Source organism: Osmia bicornis, chromosome 15 (assembly GCF_907164935.1).
Source record: "Osmia bicornis bicornis chromosome 15, iOsmBic2.1, whole genome shotgun sequence".
Lineage (NCBI taxonomy): Eukaryota > Metazoa > Arthropoda > Insecta > Hymenoptera > Megachilidae > Osmia > Osmia bicornis.
This window is the reverse complement of record NC_060230.1, coordinates 3612957-3635217: the sequence shown is the minus strand read 5'-3', so window position 1 is coordinate 3635217 and position 22261 is coordinate 3612957. Positions and strand designations below refer to the sequence as shown.

The 22261-nt window shown below is 28.3% G+C and overlaps 6 protein-coding genes across 16 annotated transcripts; 3 read left to right on the top strand and 3 right to left on the bottom strand.

The window, feature by feature from the left end:
- Positions 1–889: 889 nt before the first annotated feature.
- Positions 890–11473, bottom strand: LOC114880560. Of its 2 annotated transcripts, XM_029196685.2 has the most exons (13): positions 11304–11473; positions 11000–11165; positions 10294–10899; positions 8854–10215; positions 7338–7484; positions 6440–7264; positions 5827–6357; positions 4567–5769; positions 3967–4476; positions 3525–3889; positions 1845–3448; positions 1511–1764; positions 890–1442 (listed from the first exon to the last, which is right to left on the bottom strand). In XM_029196685.2, exons 1-13 carry the CDS (start codon positions 11471–11473, stop codon positions 1275–1277), a joined length of 7911 nt encoding a protein of 2636 aa, XP_029052518.1. In that variant the 3' UTR covers positions 890–1274. The 2 variants fall into 2 exon arrangements, with proteins under 2 accessions (XP_029052518.1, XP_029052519.1); XM_029196686.2 differs by lacking the exon at positions 890–1442 and having other exon boundaries at positions 1673–1764; positions 1850–3448.
- LOC114880574 lies at positions 6586–8912 on the top strand. 4 transcript variants are annotated; one of them, XM_046289036.1, is made up of 5 exons: positions 6586–6671; positions 7310–7354; positions 7489–7588; positions 7673–7960; positions 8031–8156. In XM_046289036.1, exons 3-5 carry the CDS (start codon positions 7502–7504, stop codon positions 8058–8060), a joined length of 405 nt encoding a protein of 134 aa, XP_046144992.1. In that variant the 5' UTR covers positions 6586–6671; positions 7310–7354; positions 7489–7501; the 3' UTR covers positions 8061–8156. The 4 variants fall into 4 exon arrangements, with proteins under 4 accessions (XP_046144992.1, XP_046144993.1, XP_029052548.1 ...); XM_046289037.1 differs by lacking the exon at positions 7310–7354 and having other exon boundaries at positions 6587–6671; XM_029196715.2 differs by lacking the exons at positions 6586–6671; positions 7310–7354; positions 7489–7588 and adding an exon at positions 8633–8912 and having other exon boundaries at positions 7868–7960; positions 8031–8560.
- A 392-nt stretch (positions 11474–11865) lies between the features above and the next one.
- On the top strand, positions 11866–14168 carry LOC114880564. Its single transcript, XM_029196702.2, has 5 exons — positions 11866–11986; positions 12051–12834; positions 12905–13539; positions 13627–13732; positions 13826–14168. The coding sequence occupies exons 1-5, from the start codon at positions 11881–11883 to the stop codon at positions 14049–14051; spliced, it is 1857 nt and encodes a 618-aa protein (XP_029052535.1). The 5' UTR covers positions 11866–11880; the 3' UTR covers positions 14052–14168.
- LOC114880568 (3'-5' ssDNA/RNA exonuclease TatD) lies at positions 14097–16142 on the bottom strand. 4 transcript variants are annotated; one of them, XM_029196708.2, is made up of 2 exons: positions 16049–16142; positions 14097–15483 (listed from the first exon to the last, which is right to left on the bottom strand). In XM_029196708.2, the coding sequence occupies exon 2, from the start codon at positions 15458–15460 to the stop codon at positions 14525–14527; it is 936 nt and encodes a 311-aa protein (XP_029052541.1). In that variant the 5' UTR covers positions 15461–15483; positions 16049–16142; the 3' UTR covers positions 14097–14524. The 4 variants fall into 4 exon arrangements, with proteins under 4 accessions (XP_029052541.1, XP_029052540.1, XP_029052542.1 ...); XM_029196707.2 differs by lacking the exon at positions 16049–16142 and adding an exon at positions 15836–15927; XM_029196709.2 differs by lacking the exon at positions 16049–16142 and adding an exon at positions 15750–15842.
- A 17-nt stretch (positions 16143–16159) lies between these two features.
- On the top strand, positions 16160–18105 carry LOC114880572 (N-alpha-acetyltransferase 40). 4 transcript variants are annotated; one of them, XR_006830164.1, is made up of 6 exons: positions 16160–16251; positions 16496–16598; positions 16729–17111; positions 17184–17342; positions 17781–17987; positions 18064–18105. XR_006830164.1 is itself a non-coding variant. In XM_029196721.2 (5 exons), the coding sequence occupies exons 2-5, from the start codon at positions 16593–16595 to the stop codon at positions 17837–17839; spliced, it is 543 nt and encodes a 180-aa protein (XP_029052554.1). In that variant the 5' UTR covers positions 16160–16251; positions 16496–16592; the 3' UTR covers positions 17840–18105. The 4 variants fall into 4 exon arrangements, 3 of the variants coding, with proteins under 3 accessions (XP_029052554.1, XP_029052551.1, XP_029052552.1); XM_029196721.2 differs by having other exon boundaries at positions 17184–17278; positions 17781–18105; XM_029196718.2 differs by having other exon boundaries at positions 17781–18105.
- LOC114880562 (alpha-mannosidase 2) lies at positions 17780–21887 on the bottom strand. Its single transcript, XM_029196688.2, is given in 13 exon segments — positions 17780–18144; positions 18147–18243; positions 18245–18303; positions 18306–18379; positions 18381–18435; positions 18438–18477; positions 18546–18701; positions 18762–19293; positions 19369–19677; positions 19762–20100; positions 20164–21417; positions 21419–21516; positions 21613–21887. Coding segments are annotated over 13 exon segments (3393 nt in total). The 5' UTR covers positions 21742–21887; the 3' UTR covers positions 17780–17893.
- Between the last annotated feature and the right edge of the window lie 374 nt (positions 21888–22261).

Genomic DNA, 22261 nt, shown 5'->3' with positions numbered 1-22261 from the left:
TAAAAAACACAGCAGACCGGTAAATATAAATTTTTTGGTATATTAATTCATTATGGTGTATAATATCTATATATATTTGTTGTTATCTTACTGTCTACTCTTGTTAACAAACTATTGGAACTTATATATTATAATGAATGGTGTTGTACATTTTTATTGAAGATATAACATGATCTACAATGGCTGTCAAATGAAGTCCAATTACGTTATATAAGAGTAATGGTTTCAAGAAGGGTCAAAATGCAAAGGAATGATTTGCTGGATGTGCCTTTTGGGAACAATGCGGACCTCTGATGTTTTATGGATTAGTTTTCAAAATGGAAAATTAGGTCACACAAATGAATCTGTATAGACCTCCAAGTCTATTTCAATGTCGTGTAAAACTCTTTAGAGTAATGGAGGCAATAATTGGATTCAGCAAGAAAAGGGATTCCTTGCTTTCATCAATTAAAAATATTGATCCTCTATTTGCAGAAAATATGAAGAAGATTGTCAGCTTTAGTAAACGAAGAAAAAAATGATAAATAAATATCCTAATTACAATTAATGTTGTATAAGATTAATACAAAAACAAAAAAAATGATACTTTTATTTGATATGAAAATGTTTCAATAAAAAGGCAAAATTTTGAGCGTGAAAACGTATAATGTCAAAATAAGCTATATAAAAGTCTAAAAAGTGTGCTCAAAGTAGTATATTGTACTCAGGGTTTGTATTTAAATGTTTTGTTGATACTTAATAACATTGATTTATGAAGATTTATGCATACATTACCAAACATTTATTTTCAAGTTTTTTTCTGTATTTAGATTACAAGTAATATTGTTGACAATTATATTAAAATAACAAATACGTAATTATACATGTATAAAAGATGTAGAATCTTAAGTTATAAGATTAGATATTTTTTAAAATTATTTACTTGTTATTTATTATTATACATATCAATGATTTAAATAAACTTTTTGACCAATATTGTATCTATTTTTTATTGCAGCATACTTCAGTAGATTCTGAGAATATATTATTAATTTCATATCACTTAAAACTAAGGTAAATAGCTGCTTATAAATAATAAAAATAAAAATAAAAATAGAAATCTTAACTTTTCAACATTTTCATTTAACACTTATAAAATTATAAAAATTTCAATTTCATTAATTACATTCTTCAAATTTAGTACGACACAAGTTAGCATTTAATTTCACTGGAAAAGAGATGAGAGGAATGTATATATATTGCACTTTTACTTACATTTATAGTTTTCTCTAAAATTACAATTTTGGTTCTTGTTGAAGCCACTTGATACATATTGCTTTAATAGCAGTTTGACCAAGTCTATCAGATTCTTTTAAAATTTTTCTTACATCTTGTGCTCTTGAATGTTTAACAGCTAATAGATATGCTGCCTTCAATTGTTTGCATTCAATATATGCATTTATCTAAAAACAAAAAAATTAAAAAAACAATTGTACAAATGAAAAACTTGTTATATAAAATTAAATCTTACTTTCAATTCTATGTCAGTTATTAATCTGATAAGATTATGAATATCATTTTTTAAAACCGATTCTGGTTCATTGTGTAAATGATTCAGTAACAGTTTTACACAATGTGTCAATACATAGTCTGATATAATGTGTGAATTTGGTATTCCAGAGGTGTAACAGCATTTAATTAATTGTTCGATCGCCGAAACATTGTTTTTCACTGTCAAGATGTGTCCGGCTAAAGAATATACTTTTAGCTGTGGTAAATTATAATCTAAAATAATATGTATCATTTAGATAAATAGATAAACGATACCAACGAATATTTATGTTATATTTAAATTACTGAAAAACCTTGCATTATTCTAAATGCTATCCCAAATCCTTCATCGATATTGTGTCCACATAGAATGGCTAGAACTGCTAAATCAATTTTCTGCTGTTGACTACCAAATAATGTCGGTAATTCGAGAACTTGAGAACTGTTAGGATCCTTGCCTGGGAACAAGTGTAAAAACTGAAGAGGAGCTCTTTCTTCTTTTTCACAATTTCCTAAAAATTTCGTGATTTCCATTTGTCTACAGATTGTATTTATATGCTTATCTACTTCTGAAGGATCCATTTCCATTGTTAAGATTCCTTGATTGCTATGCATGGAACTTGTGCTTTTTTTTCTTTTCCGATTCAAGCTGTCAAGTTGTAATTCAGATTCTAAATGTCTTTGGGCATCGAGTAAAAAATGTGCTCTACTACATAAATCGGTGTAACTACTTATTTCGCTAAGGTAAAAACGAATACACGTCATTGCAGCTCTTATAGAGTCTTTCATAAAGAGTTGTAACTGATACAAGATATTTAAATACTGTTTCTTTTCTAAACTGTGACAGACATGTATTAAATACTTTTTCCAGATTAATAGACTTGAATCTTTATTTATCATAGCTTCTTGGAGTTTCTCAACACTTCCATTTCTTAAACAATATAAATAAACTGCATTGAAAAATAAATCAGCTTCTAAATTATTTTGTAAAGTAAAAGAAAGACACTTGTTAAATTCTTCGTGTTTCAAAAAAAATTCTAAAATTGAATTATAACTTCCATAAGTTAATAAATAATAAAGGCTTTCATGATAATAAACGTTCTGCATAATTGTGAATATATTTTTAAGATTTGATTGCCTATGACTCGGCATTGTATAGTTTCCAAAATTATTTAATATTTCTTGACAGGCACTGGATTTATACTGATGAGGATAGTGCACGTATTGCTTGTATACATTTAAATTATCTATTATTTGTAAAATTTCTGTAAGTAATGGTGGATCTTTCAATGGTCGATTTTTTGAGAATTCTGTTTTCTTTAAGCTCGACTCATCCATTTTAATATTTCCATCCTTGTCAGTTTTATTTGTTTTAGTTATTGATTTTTGGGTTTCTCCTTTTGTCGTAGTTTCAGAATCTTTCGGATATGATAAAATTACCCAATCGTCAAAATTTTCGAATTGGACTTTATCCAAACAGTGGAAAAATTTGTCTCGTGCCTGATCAAAATATCCCATTTTCAAACACGCTTTACCCCACGTTGCCCAAACACCTTGCGTGTCCAGTCCTGCTTTAGTACTTATATCTAGAGCAAGAGTCCATTGTTCTTTTTCAATTAGAACATCTCTTAATTTTCTTAATGTACATCTAAATTCATCTTCGTCTAAATTATCAGAAGGTATAAGATGCAAACAATCGGACTGGACAAGATTTGCAATAAGATCTACTTGTGACAAAAATCTATCACAATGTGTTAATCCGGTATTAAGACCAAGTTTGGCACATTTAACTTTTGCAGCAATCAACAGGGAACGTATCATTTTAATAATTACAACATGATCCACTTCAGGATTTACTTTTCCATTACTAACGGGTTGTAAAAGACGCCTCATCTCATCGCAACAATCTAATAAAAAGCTGTAACAATATGTTTTATTAAGTCTTTTAAAAAAGTACCTTATTAAAAAACATTATATTTAAGTAAAATTATTACCTAGTGTACGTTTTGTGATCAGAATGTAAGTTAAGAATAGCCAAACACAAAGAAATATTTGGCGCATATTCAAATGAAAATTCTTCTCGGATAGTTTCATTATGTTTTTCATCTCTTGTCAATCGCCAATAATCAAATACTTCGCTACTTGGAGTGGATGATGTTCCTTGGAGGACATGTGCTTGTAGAACAGTTTGCCGTTTACAATCGTCACAAACACGTACAAGTACAGAGGGTGGATATCCAGAAACTTGCATACGATGTTGGGAGCATGTTGCGCAAATAACACGACCACATCTACGGCAGTGGTGTCTTCTGTTAAACATCGAAAATATAACGTTTTTGCAACAACTGCATTTCCTAGCCTATTACATAAAAAGAAACAAAGTTAAATTATTTACATATTTAAATATTTACATATTACAATATCAATGATACATACCTTATCATTAGGTACCCATTCTTCTTTAGTAGGAACTAACAGAGGCATAACAAATTCAGCATTTTCAGATTCTGAAGCAGAATATTGTACATTTCTTGATTTGTTTTCACTTGTGTCACACTGTAAAGACACGCGACAATCCAATGACTTTTTAGCATAAAATCTTATGATTTTATCAAAGTTATTTCTTGAAATATCCACTTGTTCTAATTTATCTTGAATTTTATTTAATATTTTCTGAATATTTTCGAATTTACAGTTCATGAGTAATTGTTCTAACATTAATAATGGTTTCTTTATAAGATGAATATATAGTGGCCTTTCTTGAACTTCTAATGCACTTAAAATATCAATTCCTAATAAGGTTCTTCGATATTTTATAGTTTCTGTTGCTTTGCAATATTGTAATAAATAATTACAAATAAATTGTAGCGAGTCAATTGATTCTAACTTCTTTAGTACAATCTTGCACAGTTTAACTGATTGATCCAAAGGTAATGTTTGAAGAAACTGTAAAAAAAAGAATATATATAAATTAGTAATAAATAAATTAATATTATATCTTATAATACATTCATTTTGTAATATTTTCTAAATTACCTTCAAAGTTTGCTTAAAATTTTGAGATTCACTTTTTAAAAGTCCAATTAGAAACTCTTCTCTTATAGAAGGATGTATTTCTAAAGAGAATGCTTGACATTCCATCCATTCTAAGCATAATTCAAATTTATCTGCATCTATCAGTGACTTAATGATTTGCAATGGATCAATTTTTTCTGTACAGTAAACAATATCATACCAACTGTCATTAGATTTAGTTTCACAATATGGAAGCATTTTGTGAAAAATAAGTACTCTATTTAAAATTTCATTTAGTTGAAATTTACAGTGTACAGGTAATTTATCATTATCTACATGATACACTGCATGGAGTAAAGCCTGTTCACAGACATATATGTGCCACTTATTGATATTATACAGTACTGTCTGATTTAATGTATACACATCTTTAATTTGATATAAACATTGTAAAGTTTCTACATTTAACAGGCTATCTTTTTTAGAAACAATATAACTGATAACTTTATCTTTAAAATATTGCACTTCTGTGCTTAGAGCCAAATGACTTGGCAAAGCATTTATAAGTTTCAAACAAGCGTTCCATTCGTTTTCATTCAACATGGATTCAAAATGTGACCATAATCTTTTTATTGATATTATCTCAAAAATAGCGGCGAGAGTTTGATTATTTTCAAATAAGGTTTTCATTTCTTCAATCCAAGATGAACTCAAGAGATTTTCAAGACACGCAATACGTTTCAAATGATCACAATTATTTTCCAAGATAGTTGGATTTTCATTTTGTATCCTTTGTAAAAGGTAGGAAATAACCCAACTCTGACTTTCTAGGTATTGTAATAAACTTGACCTTATAATATGAGTTTTCCAAACGGTCTTATACTGATTAGTTTGCTTTTGATGATGTACAATAGGACAATTTGAATATTTCAATAATATACTATACAAGTAGGAAGATGGCATATATTGAACAACTATGTGTTTATCAAATGATCTGTAATAGTCATTTATTGAGAACAAGTTATCATTATTACTACCATTATGTGAATCACTTCTTTGACTTTTAGAAATGGATTTTTGATATCGTTCCATAATTTCAGGTAATAACATTATTGTTTGAGTTTCCATGTTTTGGATAGATTTCTCAGATCTTAATGAATAATAATCAAGATATTCGTGAAAAGCAATAATTAGATCTTTATTTAATGATTCTGCGTTGCATACCTGTGAAATTAATTATTGGTAGTAAGACAGATACTAATGAACAAAGAAAAAACTTACTCTGATGCAAGGGGTTCCATAAAACTCATTAGCCATCATAAAAACCACTGCTGGATTGTAAGTGATATCCAAATCTTGCCATGCTGGTTCATTAAGCTCTTCAACTTGTACAAAAAATGTATTATCTAACATCATATTATCTAATAACTTTGACCTAAGTACAGCAAGGGTAACTAGGCCTAAGTCACCAATTAAGTAGCCAATAGACATTAATGAGATAATATGTTGCAAACTATTGAAAGGAGGATAATTTGCCCAGATAGTTAAAGTAGCATGTAAATACATCAGATTCCATGTATTTAAAAGGAAAGTTAGTGTATCATCTCCCACAGATAATTCACTTAGGTCTAAGTTTACGAGACGAGATGTTTTTTTTAATACATCTTGAACGTCAGGATGTTTAGAAATAGACCTACATATATCGTGACTCAAGTGAGAGTGACCTATGTTTAAATTATGCAAAATTTGTAGCAATTCCATTAATATTTCTGAAACACATTGATTTGGTCCTTGAATTCTATAACTTATATCCTGTAATAAAATGATTATTTTATAAATATTCTGTATAATGTTTCTAACACAGCATAAAATTATTTATAAAAGTGATACATACCGATTTAAATAAAGCTTTATTTAAAATGATACATCCACTTTCTTTGCTAATGGTAGCATAATTTATATCTTTTTCGTAAAAGAATTTAGGATAAATATTTGTAAGAATACTGTGAGTTAAATTAACTTGTAAACTATGAGTAATTGGTTCAAGTTTATGTGGTTCAACCTTCAGTTCAAATATTTGATAACCGAAGTAATAATGTAATGGAATTTTTAATAAATCAGAAATTGTAAGTATTGCATGTTCTGCTGGAATGATTGAGTGGAGAAGTTGCAAATGGGAGCTTACATTTTGTATGTATTTCTTAATTCCACAAGAAACAGTAGCTACTTTACCAAGTACCTTTAAACCTGGTAAATAATTACTATCTTTCAAAATTTTATTAATTATATTTTTGTTTCCCTGTGATTCTTTAAATTCCTGATGTTTAACCATAATTTCATTCCAGAAATCATCTTTCTCTTTGCAGTCCTTTTTGGACAATGCAATTTTTGCATCGCACAATATATTTTCTACAGAGACTTCTTTGTTTTCATATAGTAATTGATAAAATGTAAAAAAGAAATGTGCATATTCTGTATTGTCAAATGTTTTACATAATTTTAAATATTTCATTGCAACTTCACAGAGATTGTATGAAATAGGATAAATCTGGCTCATAGTTAAAGCCACATCTAATGCACATATCGTTAATACTTCATTGCTGTTAAGAACTTCCATAGTTAACATTCGTAAATTAATTTCCTGGGATGCCAAAAAAGTTTCAAGTTGGCTAGTTTGTCTAAAAGACTGTATACCTTCTTTTGTAACTAATCTTAGATTCTATAAACATATTATTAATTGTCAAGTGAAATATTTTTCTTATAGGGAAAATAAGATCATATTTGTGGCATACCTCTAATGTAGATGACTGTAAGTTTTCCCTGGATTGATTCTTATCGTTCAATGTATTGTCCTGTTTATACAAGTTCTTTTTAAACATGTGTAATGCTTTTGAAAACTCCACTTCTCCATTTAATTGAGTATTTTTAATATTGGATGTCTAGAAAATAAAGAAAGATGAAGTCAAATATGTTTCTACAAAAAATATCATTTACATGGTTGTTATTATTAAGTGCTTCTGTTATTTCATTACCACTATATAAAGTTGGGTATTACAAATGACATAATTTCTTAATTACCATTACAATTACTATCAACTCTTCAATTTCATATAAAATTAATTTACAGAATGACAAAATATTTGAAATTTCATCTGACAATAAAGATTATGATGAACAGGACGAAAATGAAATGATACAACCTGTAGATTTAGCAGATTTGAAATTTTATGTAGAAGATGAAAGTAGATATAAACCTTTACATTCGTATGTGGACAATTATAATAAACATGAAATAGTGAATAAAATGCAACATATAAATGAACTTATTCAGTTAAAACCACATATATGGGAAAATTCTAACATGGAAGAAAATGATAAACCATTTATTGCAGGTTTTAAAGAAGATTTAGATAAAGTATCTAATAATTAATTAATAAACTGTATCCACAAATAAAAATGTAGTCTCAGGTAATATCTACTTTCAGATTATAAAAGATGAGCAATCAAAACATTGATAAAAATATCCATAGAGTAAGATATAATAATGAGCAATATGATTCCTCCTCTTGGAAAATAAGTAATGATAATACTAATGAAGGTGAAGAAGAATCAATCTTTCCTAAGAACATTCTCAAAAGATATATAATTAGCGGTGAAAATGGTTTAACCGAAAATACAGAACCAGATGAAGAAATCTATGATTATGAAAAGTTCAAAAAAGAATATGAAGAACAAATAGTAGAAGATATAAATAATAAAAATAATACATTCAATGATACTAAAGAAAAAATAGATGAATTAGCTGAAGAAACGCTAAAGAACTTATTTAATTTTACAAATTGTACAGAAACATCAAAGAAACTTGGTATTAAGGCAATAGATTGTTTCATTCACAATTATGAACTTGAAAAAGATAAACCTATAGTAAAAAAAACAGTATCAAAAATATGGTTGATCATTAAAGTGTGGCTGTTAATTTATATATGTCTTGCAATTCCCTGTTGGTGTCATAAAGGTAAAATATATGTATAATACAAACATACTGTCAGACAGACATAATTTACAAGAGCAATGTATTACTCTGTAGGGTGGTGTTGTTGCTGTTTTCGTTGTGGCGTTTGTTTTCCAAGAAAAAGAATACATTTTGCAAAGGAATATTATGCACTTAATTCTCCAGGTACATTAAATAAAGAAGAAGAAAAACAATTTATTACGTATGAACCTACTGAATTTGAAGAAGATGCATATAATACATTTGAAGCTGCAATAAGAAATATATAAAAATGTTTTCTCTATCAATGGAACTACCTCTATAATATCTTGAGCTCTTGCATAATCGTTTTTCCACAAACATCGTATAATCAGGCTTTCTTTAGATGCCAATAAACAATTTACAAACGATGGCTTATGGGTGATATCCTTTATTGTTGTAGCTTCTTTTGCTGCTGGTATATGTCTAGAGCGTTTTCGCCATCTAGTATTATTATGTACTGCTTCTGACTCGGAACTACTATTAGATTTAACTTTTATTTCATCCGGGATACTGTTTTCTTGATAGAAAAGTATATTTTCTTTGGAACGGTTGGAAATTAATTTTCTATCTGTTAGAATTTTAATTTTAGATTTAGCTAGACAACTGTTCTCTGCCTCTTTAATATCAATATTTTCAGTGAACTGTGAATTCGTGTAAAGTGCTAATCTCCACTTTGCATCAGTTATTGCTTCCTTAATAAAAGAAATATGTTTCTGAATTTGATCTACTTCCTCTGTACATTCATTTTCACTTTTCAAGTTTGTATATTCCATTTCTGTAACTGATATAACATCCTCCAAATGAAATAGTATATCTCTTACTGCATATTTATTACAAACAAAGCCCATTGAAGGCTGTCTTATCCATTTATTTTCAAATTTTGATTGCTCAGCAAAAGTGTTTATATTGTTCTTATCACAAGTTTTTTGAATATGATCAAAATCTTCGTGTTGTAAAAACAGCAAACAAAATATATTTTCTATAACTTGTATACGCAAACTGAGTGGATATAACGTTTGTACATAATGTCTCATATTAGAAAAGTGTTTTGCAATGGCATAATGTTTTGTATTATAACTGTCACATAACAGAATAGCTTTTAAAGCATTTAGTATACTGCAATATGCATAAAAGATATTTTTTGGTTCACAAAGATATTCCAACAAATTCTTTATTTTATTGTGATCATCTTCGTGTATATTTATTGTCATCTTCAACACCGAAAGGCTACTAAAATACTGTAAAAGGTTGAATACCCACTTTACAGAACCCTTTTGTTGAAAATCAACTGATTTTGTTACTTCCTCAAGCTGATTATAATCTTTTATTTTACTGTTTTCTTTCGTCCACTTTAAAATATATTCTAAAATTGTTATATCTTTTTTCAATGTAACTTTCAATTCGTGTAACATGGGGTCATATAATTCATCAAAATCGTATTTCGATATTAAAAAATTAATTGAGTTAAATATACAGTCGTAATTTTCTTCAACCTCATTAAAAGGGATTTCTTTTTGAGAATATTCATTTAGAACTTTGAACAATAAAACAGGCCAACAAGTTTTCAATAATTTACAGGATAGCACTGATGAAACATTATCATATTTCCCATTTGTTATTAAAGTGTAGCAAATATCCTAAATGAAAAAAAATTAAGTATAAGCATTGGTTTACATATAATCTTAATATTAACTTATTAATTTGTATATACCTACCAAAATATCTATGACCCAATGTATTTTCATATTAGCTACTCTTTCTATCAGTTTATTTTTATTTACAAATGAAGTAGAAAAAGAAGAAGTAGAATGAAACAATACTTCTTGAATTTTCAATGCATCATTCAAATTGTTAACAGCTTCAGAATGTGCATAAATTTCATTAAGGAAGATACACCATTTGTTAAAAAATGTTCTACTTGTTCTTGAATATAATGCAGATTCAACATCTTGAATTTCACAAGTTTTCAACAACATGGGAAAGAGTGATCTTGATAATGTATCTGTATCAAATTCAATTATGTTCATTTTTGATATTATGCATAACACATATCCAAAAGAATTTTCACTTATCAATTGTTGTTTAGATAATTTTAATTCTAATAATTCTTTCATAAGAGAAAAATATAAATCTTGTAAAGAATAAACAATGTTGGTTGATGCGTTACAATAGAGTAATAATAATTCATTGAGAATCCAACATGTAATAGTTGGATTTTTATGAATATTCTGCTTCAAAAATATAAAATATTCATGATGCATTTTCTCAAAGACTTCTAAACATTGTTGTTCTGAATCATTCTTTAATAACATTAATAACCCCTATGAAATATATAAAACAAAATTAACTATGAATATACTTTGTACAATACATTGTACAATAAAAGAAATATATGAGTAATAATCAAATTAAATTAAATACCTGTTTCAAATGTGTTGTCAAGTTTTTACACAAAGACAAAGCATGTAACCATTGTATATAATTTTGCTGTTTTTCTATATATTTAATATCTAAAGTTGCATTATCAATAAGTTTCTGTAATAATGTATAAATAATCCATTGATGTTCATTTTCACTCTGCGAATGACTAAAAAAACATTTAATAAATCATATCTATATGTAATAGTACATATAAAAAACAATTTTAAACAACACCAATTTCAATTATCATATAAATTATATTCAGTAATCTACTTTAATGCATGTACAATTTTAAAATACTTACATTAAATTTGTAATTAAGGTTCTGGGTTCAATAAAATCTACAGTATCATTATTACACTGAGGCAAGAGATATTTACATTTAATATTTTCTTGGTAAATAGCAAGAGATGTATACCACAATTTCGACAAGATACATTTATTTATTTCTAACATTTCTATTTCATCTGACATTTTTAAACGTATTATTTAACGTAAAAAAAGCGATATATAAAGTTTCAACCATACGTCAACATTTTGATGAATAACAAACTGGTCGTTGATTGATAAAATTTAATTCATCGTATATACGCATATGCATATATATATACAAACAGTTATTCTCTTTTAATTATTAATAATTACCACTTAATTTTTGTGTTAAATAACTATCATGCAGTTACTTTCATCAATTATAAAAGAATAGCATTGTAGGTTATTCAGTTCTATACAAATTCGATGGTAGCAGTGACTACAAATGTATTAGTATATATGTAAATACACCATAATACACGAGTTATATAGCTTTTGCTTTGTACCAAAGCATTGAATAATATTCGACGTATCTTTGTAATGAATTAATGTGATAAATTTATTGTACAATGAAAAAGATCATTCAAAAATTATTAATAGATTCAATAAAACTACGTAATTTATCAACTTTATCAAATTATAGTACATTACAAAACTATGTAAATTCTTCACAAGGTAATAAACATTTTATTATGTTCTTAATTTTCATTTAAACTTTTTAATACTATGTTTCTTGTAGATACTTTGGAATGTAAAGGTTTAGAAAAGCATAAGGAAGATATAAAGAAATTGAATCCTTTAAGTTTAGATGATGGTCTTAAAACTATTATTAAAAACATCCAAAAAAATGATAAAAATATGGATGTAAAAGAAGCTATTAAAGTTTTGGATATTTTAAAAAATACATTTAACAATGATAAAGAATTATCTTGTATAAATATAAAAGATTCTGAAGAATTTGTACATGTATGTAAAGTGATACATAAAAATGTAAGATCCTTACACATGTATGATATGATACGAATTTTACGAATTCTATTATTTTTTAATGTTAGTCCTAAAAGTGTATTAATTCAAACGTTACTTCAATTAATATCCGCCTCCTTGAATAATTTATCTATTAGGGAAATAATAATTTTATATAATACATTAAATAGATTAGAAAAATTGCCTTTGATTAAATCATTACTTATCGCTTTGCCACATGTTTTTAAACAAAGAGCACTGCTTGAACTTGATGAAGAAAGTAATAATTTATTTAAAGCTCTCAAATTTTCTTTCGCTATAAACGATCTAAAAACAAAACTATACATTATTAATATTTTGCACAAAAGTAAAAAGAATATAGCATTAGAAGATATTGTAGATATTTTCTATGCATTGTATACTTTACCTGAAATGAATTCAGCTTCTATGAATCTTCTGTTTAAAATCAAATATAAAATAAGAATCAATTGTCAATCTTTCACATTCAATGAGATACAGCTATTACTCAATTATATTTCTACAAAAGTTGCAAATGAGTAAGTAGCAAGTACTTTGATCAAGTTAATTTGATTCTTTTTCATTACTATTTTTTAATCTTTTTTACAGAGAAATGAAGTTTTATTGTGAAGAAATGGTAGATGGATTATGTAATGCCGTAATAAAACATGATGTTACTTTTCACCAGAATATACTTATTCTGAGGTGTTTAAATAAAATGCGGCATAGCAATATTTCTTTATTGGACCATTTAGCAACAAAACTTGTGGAGAGCAGAAATTTTTTAAAACAGTGTACCATTTTCGACATAGATCATTTTATAAAAAGCCTTATCATAGCTGATTATAAACCATCTAGTTGGGAAATTATACAAACAATGTTACTCGATTTTGTTACAAATGTCGATTATACAGCACAGAATTCAGTATCTGTTGCTTTTCGTTTGCTTTCATTGAATTGTTATTGCCCTGAATTGGTTGAAAAAGCTTTTACTTTATGTCAACCCCATTTAATGACATTAAGGAATGAACAAATTATACTAACTATTTTAAAATTACATTGGTGTGTTAAACTACTTTGCCCTGAATATAATGGAGTTACACTAAATGAAAATGTATTAGACCAAATTAATATAAACTACAAGAGAGATGAAGTTCCTTCCTTATTAGAAAATTTGAAAGAAGCATTAGGAGGTGCTGACTGCATAATGAGTGGTTTAACAACAAAATTTGGTGAATTTATTGGTGAGAAGTAAATAAGTAAAAAACGATTATAATATAACATTGATATCAAGAAATCTGAACCTAGATTTGTTACTTTTGTTATTTTAGATTGTGTTGTTGTCATACAACCAAATGGTTTTCCTATGGATGTTAGCAATTACAATGTTAATATCAGATTTGTTGAAGAGTTGGAATCACTATCAGAATGTTACAAGTAAGACATTTTTATATAATTTAAGAATATTTTACTGTAATGATGATTATAATAATAATAGTAATGTGTATGTAATATATTAATTTTTTACAGAATTCTTTTTTTGGCATTTCCGGAAAAAGCATATTCTTTTAATAAACAAAATATGTTAAGCACAGTAAAGATGGAATTGAAAGCAATTGAAACATTAAAAGGATTTTACACTATTGTTATAAATCCATACTTATGGAAAGTTTTGCCTAACAATGAAAAAGTATCATATCTACAACAAACTATCAAATCAAAATGTAATATTTCAGGTATTCCAAAATATTACTGATATCGCTAAAATTAGGATTTTCAATATTAAAAAATTTGTAGTGAATTGTTCACGTAACAATTTATTTATATGAAAATATTTTTAACATCAACAATAAAATTGTATGATTCTGGACTATATGTATTTTATACATACTTCTACAAAATTTTTATTACATAATAAGAAGTAAAATCCCTTATATACTAATTTGAATATATCAGTGAGTATTTTTATAAACATAGTATATAAGTAACACATATAGGTAATATCTATTAATATATAAATCAAGTTTTACATTTTCTTTCCACATTTTCTTCCTTGACAGTAAAATATATTGATGTTATGATTATTATAAAAGGTATACCTATTTCAATAAACTCACAAATAACGTAAATTTTTGAATATGGCAGGAGATAATGTATCAATAACAAAATAATGAAAATATTAAATAGCACCAAGTAGCACCATTTTTATAATAACAAATGATTATAATATTACTGATTTAAACCAAACAATTTTAAAGCATTAAAAGCAGTAGCCAAGGCAACTTCTTCTGGAGAAATTTGCATAAATGCTGCTACCATTTCCACTATTGCTGGTAAGGCACATGGTTCGTTACGTTGAAAAGTACAGTAACGGTGAAGAAACGTCATGGATCGTTCAGTAAGAGCATCTTTAACGTGTACAGGTAATTTACTGGCTCTAGTATTTGGATACATAAATGGGGCGTCTGTTTCTACTAATATTCTCTCTAAGGGTGCAAGTCTTCTTTCCAATAGTTGTCTTATTCCACTATCAGATTTATCTTTACATAAATATCCTGTAATTCCTAAATAAAATCCATGATCTAAATAAATTTGTGCTTCTTTTGCAGTTCCAATAAACGAATGGATTAAAACTGGTGGTAAACAACTTTTATAATGATTCAATACTTCTAAGACATCTGTTTGAGCACCTCTTTCATGTATTATAAGCGGCTTAGTTAACTGACATGCAAGTTCTACTTGTTTATGAAATACAGCACGCTGTGTCTCAGGATCAGAGAAATCACGACTATAGTCTAAACCACATTCTCCTATTGCTACGCATTCTGGATTGTTAGCTATGCTTTCAAGTTCTTGCAAAGTATCAGGATTTTCCCATGATTTTGCATCATGAGGATGTACTCCAGCAGTAGAATACAGAGTACCAGGATATATCCTAGTTAACCGTAATGCTTCTTTACTAGAACGAATACTTGCACCTGTTACCATAATCTTTTGTACCCCTGCATCCTTTGCTCTTTGAATTACGCTATCTAAATCTCTGCTATATTTTTTATTCGTTAGATTGGCACCAACATCAACTATAATATAATTTTCATAACATTGTGTCATAGCTGAGGAAATAGCTTTTTCCTCTGCATTTGATGCAGTAACATTTTCAGCCATTCCTCAACGTTTAATTACAATATCTGAAATAAGATGAAGATAATAATTATTAAAACATATTATTTTCATTGTAAAACATATACTGGTGTAATACAGCAGAATATAACAGTTTGAAACGTCAAGTAATAAAATAAGTTATGCAACATTTACTAAACAAGCAAAAATATTTATAACAGTTGTTCATTACAAAATGAATCTTCATCCAGTACATGTTGTGTATTCATTTACTAAAAATATTCTGCTTATAAACAGCAATAAAAATACGCAATATATAATAATGGAACTTAACCTATATTAACAGAAATAAAAGAAAACAACTTATACATAATTATCAATACGTAATACATGTAGTAAAAACATATTTTAGACACTAACAATAAAATTCAAAATACATCTGTTGCCACAGCTCGTCGAAATAGTCTCAAATTAATCCGTGATGTCAAAGTCTGGATTCTTGAAAGTGATTTGTAAGAACACTTGAGATATGTATATATATATTATATGTATTTATATACATAAAGATATTTTATCAATTAAATCGTAATTTTCTTTTTTTCAGGTATTTAGAATCGAAATATTAATACATACATAATGTTTAATCATGCAACGATACACACAATCTATAGTGTTGTCTTCGGCATATATATGATTAATTCTGTTAATAAATTGACTCAATGTGAAACACATTGGCCCTTCAGGGTATAGAATCACACAAACATTTACTGCACAAAGTTATATCCTATATTTTAGGATTCTACAAAATATTATTTTATAATTTATGTTATTTATGTGTATGTATTTTATATATATTTATATACATACTTATTATATAAATAGTAGTAGATAAATTTTTATATTTGTTGTAATATTATAGTTTACTGTGTATATACATATGTAAATATATAAGATTAATTATATAAACTTTAACTTGTTATTATTTATTATAAATATTGAAATGATTCAATTTGATTGATAACTTCTATAAAATCATACTACTTAAATTGCGCGGGAAATATACTATTCCTGTAATTTTAGTATAAACTAAACTGGCGTAAACTTGCATAGCGGTGTATTGGTTGTGGGACTTGAAACAACTTGAAAGACGAGCATCTTCGGAAACGTTATAATTATCATGAAGGTATTATCTTTATTTATTATGCGATGAAAATATTATATCGTAATAGAAAATGATCAGGCAATTTATTATTACTATTACTGTAGTACTTATTTTAGGATGTTTAAATTATAATTTATTCATTTTTATGTAGAAAAGAAAAACGAGACGTCAACTTTTGTCAGAGAAAAAAGCTATTGCTAAACAATTGGTTGATAAAGCAAATTCAGTGACAAATCCTTTAGACCCTTTAAATGATTTTCATAAATATACAACCAAAGATAATCAAATTATTGAACTATCTTGTATGAGAGCCAAAGATGCGCTTCCGGAATGCAAATCTTGGATATTTGATATTATGGAACGTAATATGAAATCTCTGTATGAGCAGTGTGATTGGGGGTGGGATCCAATTGCTAAACAAAAAGAATTAACAGAGCCAGCAGCTTGGTATTTAATAGCTTCTTCTAATAATGTATATCTTGGATTTTCTCATTTTCGATTTGATACAGACAATAGAGAAGAAGTATTATATTGGTATGTGAATTTTATGTACATGTGTCTAAGAATTTATAAAAAAATAAATATACATTTCTTTTTTTAATACAGCTATGAGATACAGTTGGAATCTGTAATAAGAAGAAAAGGGCTTGGTCATTTCATGATGTCAGCTCTTGAATCTATGGCATTGGAAAACAAAATGCGTAAAGTAGTTTTAACTGTATTTAAACATAATCCATCGGCTGTACAGTTTTTTTATTCTCTTGGGTAATAACATTTACCTTGCAGCTATGATAAGAAAATTATAAGTTAATGACTATGTACATAAATCATAATTAACAGATAATAGAAACATACAAGAAACTTATTTACACTTTTAACATTAGTACAGGACTTTTAATATTTATAATAGAATATGTAGAATATGTTTGATTAATCCTTATAAGAGAATCATGTAGCTACTTAGAATTATGATTATAAATATGTACCATTAAAATATAAAGCAGTAAAAATTATGAAAAGACTAGGCTAGTTTACTGTATAATGTATAGAGTGCATATGTATATAGCCATATCGTGAATTAGACTTAAATGTAGTTTGTATAAATAAAAATAGTTTTATATTGTTAATTTTATAAAATGCTTATGTTGTCCACAACATCACATGTATTGTTTCTTTTTTTTCAATTAATTAATACTGTTACAGTTACAAATTGGATAAGACCAGTCTACCAATATCTGATGAAGCACATTACATTATTTTAAGTAAATTTGTAAAATGAAGCCAAATGAATTCAACAAAATATTAGATTATTTAACCTAAGACTGTGTTTTATGGAATAAAACTGGTAATATTTGGTGTGGACATAAATTGACAATAGGAGATTTCAAAGATGGTCCTACATTATGAAATGTGAGAGGAGCTTTACTAATGATCCAGTCATCTATATAATTGAGAAACTTTGTTAAATCAACTTCTACTGATTCAGAAATATTGAAATGGCGTGAATAAAAGTTGTTATTCCAACACATATCAACAGCTGCGTGATGTAATACCATCCCAATACCTTACCTGCTCCTTCAGGAATGGGGAATACTCGGAGCTGACAACGTTTAAATCTGCAGGAAAATCATTAGCGGAGCGGCGAAAAATAAGCATTTAAGTCGAAATGGTAAAGAATTATGTGGATGCATTGCAATTATTGGGTGTAATAGTTCTTCTGATGCTAATGGCCATGTAGCGATAATAATCCTGCTGGTGATTTGTTGGATGGTAACGAAGATGTACAAAAGGTTTTTCTCTTCAAGAATAATGTTGAATAAATGATTTGTTAATAAGTTGTCGGTTATACCTTGACCCAACCTCTATTATCATCTTGAAGTAACCTCCGATCTTGCATAATCTATATTCAATATTACAATTTTTGTATATTTAATTTTCAGGGAAATTATAATAAATACTAATACATACTTCAATTTGTCCAGATGCCATGGAACTTACACCTAATGGTTGTGCTGTTACTACTGTATATTAATCTAGTTTTTCATCTTTATGGTAAGCACTTGCTGCCATTGGATAATAATTTCCTTGAGTAGGAAGTTTCGGAAATCTTTGGCGCTTAATTGTCTAGGGAGTAATTATTATTTAAAGTATTGATCATATAATGTTTCACATGTTGCTACTTACATTAAGCCCATTTAAATCTGTATAAAATTGATCTCCTGAAGCTATATCTGTACTTAATCTCATAGCAAGTTCATAATTTTGCGTTTCCGATATATTAATTTCGTTAAATATATGTAACCCAAGACCATCGCTACCAGGTGAATTGTATAATGTACAAGTGTGACGTACATATGCTAATTCTACAAATACTTTGGACACGATAGGTCCACTTATTAAGTGTATGATACACTTGTTGTCCATAAACACCAAATCTGGTTCTGGTTTGTCAGGTAAAAATAAATAGGCTCCACTTTTATCTTTACCAGAACCTCTGGTACTATATTTAACAAACTCTAAATGAACAGGAACAGTCGTATTACTGACTCTTAAAGCTTTTAAAAGTCCTGATTTTCCAAAAGATGCAGACAATTCTGGACGTTGCGTGATCGAAAATTCTTGTGCATTAGGTATTACTTGAATTTGATTGAAACCTAGTATTTTTGGAAGGATTATATCGGTATTGAAAACAGTCACATTTGCAAGATGAACCTCCCTGTGTATAGCAGAGAATAAAATGTTGAATAACTAACACAAAATATAACGATATTTAGATTGAAAAATATTGTACCGTGGAAATGATGATGTGGGCAGAGCATGTATTATGTACGTTGTAATACCAAATCCAGGTACGGTAACTAAAAACGATAATTCATATCTGGCAACAGTTAATGCTGCTGGGCCGATCCAAATTGGAGAAATCTGACATTGTACCGGTTGTCCCATGCGATCCGTAACTCTAACAAACGGAGTAGATACAACTAATGTTTGTACTTTCGTTCTTTGTCTTGGAATAGAATTATATAGAATAACTTTTTTCATGGGAGTTTCATCTCCTAAGGTAAGTACGTATTTATCTCCTGCACTGGTATGACGTAATCTAAAAGACAAAAGGAAAATTTGTTAGCTTCAATACATATAACAATTTCAGATTTTAGAAATTTACGAAAAATTTCTCTTCCACCTAGATTCATCCAGTGAAATATAAACAGCATCCGTGTCAATAGGAGATTCTTGTGGGGTTTTTAATAAATGTACCACAGACTGCTGAAGCACATGAGCAGAATTATTTAAGGCCATTATCATTTTCTTAGCATAGTCAATAACCACTTCATCTCTGGCAGTTCCAGTAATACCATCGTGATGTTGGAATAAAGAATGCCACATTCTTGCTTTACTCAGACGCTGTGCGAGAGTTCCTTCCACTAAGTTATCATTACCCTTGGTCCAAGCTATAGTTGTTAGTACTTCCGATGCTCTTAATAAACTCAGCAATACACGATCTAATCGTTTATGAAAAGGCCTAAAATATACTTAATAAATATCTGTAAGTAATGCACTTTTATTAGATTGTTTTCAAATGTACCTTGAAGTATAGTATCCACTCCAATAATGATCATCTCTATCAGAATAGGTGAAAAAATCTCCTGACAATGTAGGAAACTCGTTTAAATTATGTTTCTCTCTAATTGCATCAAAATAATCTCTTAATGTTCCAAATTTAATTTGTACATTCATTTGTTGATTTTGATTCATATAATCAAACAGTTTTTGATAATTATTATACTGAGCATCCCACTCAGTAAAATGAGTGTATCTAAAATCATCTCCTAGCGGTGCCAACACTACATTTGTCTTAAAAAGTTGAGCTTTTTTACGATATTGATCTAGTAAAAGAGTTGCTCTTTCTGCAACATTAGCTTTAGTTATAGCTCGTGGAGCTATTTTCCACGGGCAACTTAAGCCAAAACTTTGGAGTCGATAAAAGTCAAATTGACAACATATTTTTGGATCTGGCCCACAAGTATGCGGCACGTCGTAACTATAAAATGGCATTACATGCGTAAATATTTCTGTTGATCCGTCATTATCCCATAACTGTCTCCATCGAAATTCTAATTGCTTATGCCTGGCTAGTTTTTTTTTAACTGAATAATGAACCCTTTGTATCAGTACATTTTCCAATCCTGCATTTTTTAAAAGATACGGCATAGTCGGGGAAAGACCAAACGGGTCAATAGCCCATCCTGAATTCGGTGTATAATCTATATTGTATTTTAACCACTGATGACCTTCTGTAAGTTGTGTAAGTTGAGAAAACCAATGAGAAACAGATTCATCTGGCATAACCCATCCTCCTGTCACAATTTCCAGTTGACCGTCGTGAATTAAACGTCGAACCAAATTTTGAATTGTTTTAGATTGATCTTCCCACCAGAGTTGGAAAAATGATATTTCAGCCCAAATAAATTTACGTCTTCTATCTTCTGCCAATTTTGTTACCATATTATTTAATATGTTACGAGTTTGAAATGTATAATATTTCTCAAAAGTACTGAGCCAACCAGGATCATTATGAGAATGTGGAACTACAAAAACTTTTAATTTTCTATTTGGATGCCACTGCTTTTCATCGTACGTAATATCCCATCCTTGTTTCCAAACTCCACCATCTACATTGTCAAATTCTAATTGTCTGTACATCTCCAACATTTGTATATCTACTTCTGGTACTTTTTGTATATTAAAATTACATTTAAGTACCTTTCCAAAATGAGAGGAACTAGAGGATATAGATTGATTACGACGATTTATAGAGTGAACTACAGGAACAAAATTTTTGCTTCCGCACTTCTTGTAAAGCATTGATAACTTCATGATGTTTATTAATGTCTTTTTCTAACTTTGCAAGTCTGTTTTCAAAATGTAACCACTGATTCTGAAAGTATATAATAACAGATTATCAATAATTTTACTTGTTCATCCTTCATTATTTATTATATACATATATATACGAATATATATATGAACTTACATCATTAACTGAAAGTTTAGATCCTTGCCCAGTTGGAAAAAGTGCTAGATCCATCATTAAATACATCATAATGCAGCAGATAAGAATTAAACCTGCACCAAGAATTGCTAATGTCTTCCTAGTTCTCATGTTTGTACATTTACTACGTTAAAACGTAGCGTTATTTAGTATTAAACAAAATGTTTAATAACACTTAAGATAAATGAAAAACCTAAAATATATTTAGTTTTGGAATAAAATACAAATTTACAGATTATACACTAATCTTTCATTAAAAAACTTCATTATTTACAATTAAATAATATGAGTTAAGGAAATATAATATTAATTCATATAAAATAGATTCATAAAAGATAACGAATTAACCATTTCATTGTCTTTAAGTTGTTAAAAACTGTAACCGAGCTTTTACGACTACCGCCATATGTTTATATATGACATATATATTCCTAGTAATAATACTGTTGTATGAAATACATATGTATATATTACATATACCGCAGTTCACCAGAGTCCATAACTGCGAAAAGACCAGTTTTTGTTCTTTACGCATCTCCAGTACGCATCTTCGCCCTGATTGGCGATACTCCCAAACGAAGTGGAAAGCGATTAGCAGAGAGCTCGCTGCGTTCCCCCACCATTTTCCAAC

Bases quoted from the DNA above. Each gene is read 5' to 3' on its own strand.
- LOC114880574 (XM_029196715.2), top strand. From the start codon at position 8,041: ATGAGCAATCAAAACATTGATAAAAATATCCATAGAGTAAGATATAAT. The intron at 8,561-8,632 runs GTAAAATATATG...ATTACTCTGTAG, and splicing joins TCCCTGTTGGTGTCATAAAG to GGTGGTGTTGTTGCTGTTTT.
- LOC114880560 (XM_029196685.2), bottom strand. From the start codon at position 11,473: ATGTCAGATGAAATAGAAATGTTAGAAATAAATAAATGTATCTTGTCG. The intron at 5,770-5,826 runs GTAAGTTTTTTC...TTAATTTCACAG, and splicing joins ATGGAACCCCTTGCATCAGA to GTATGCAACGCAGAATCATT. The intron at 1,443-1,510 runs GTAAGATTTAAT...TTTTGTTTTTAG, and splicing joins TAACTGACATAGAATTGAAA to ATAAATGCATATATTGAATG.
- LOC114880564 (XM_029196702.2), top strand. From the start codon at position 11,881: ATGAAAAAGATCATTCAAAAATTATTAATAGATTCAATAAAACTACGT. The intron at 11,987-12,050 runs GTAATAAACATT...TGTTTCTTGTAG, and splicing joins CTATGTAAATTCTTCACAAG to ATACTTTGGAATGTAAAGGT. The intron at 13,733-13,825 runs GTAAGACATTTT...AATTTTTTACAG, and splicing joins TCACTATCAGAATGTTACAA to AATTCTTTTTTTGGCATTTC.
- LOC114880568 (XM_029196708.2), bottom strand. From the start codon at position 15,460: ATGGCTGAAAATGTTACTGCATCAAATGCAGAGGAAAAAGCTATTTCC.
- LOC114880572 (XM_029196718.2), top strand. The intron at 17,112-17,183 runs GTATGTGAATTT...TTTTTAATACAG, and splicing joins AGAGAAGAAGTATTATATTG to CTATGAGATACAGTTGGAAT. The intron at 17,343-17,780 runs GTAATAACATTT...ATACTGTTACAG, and splicing joins CAGTTTTTTTATTCTCTTGG to TTACAAATTGGATAAGACCA.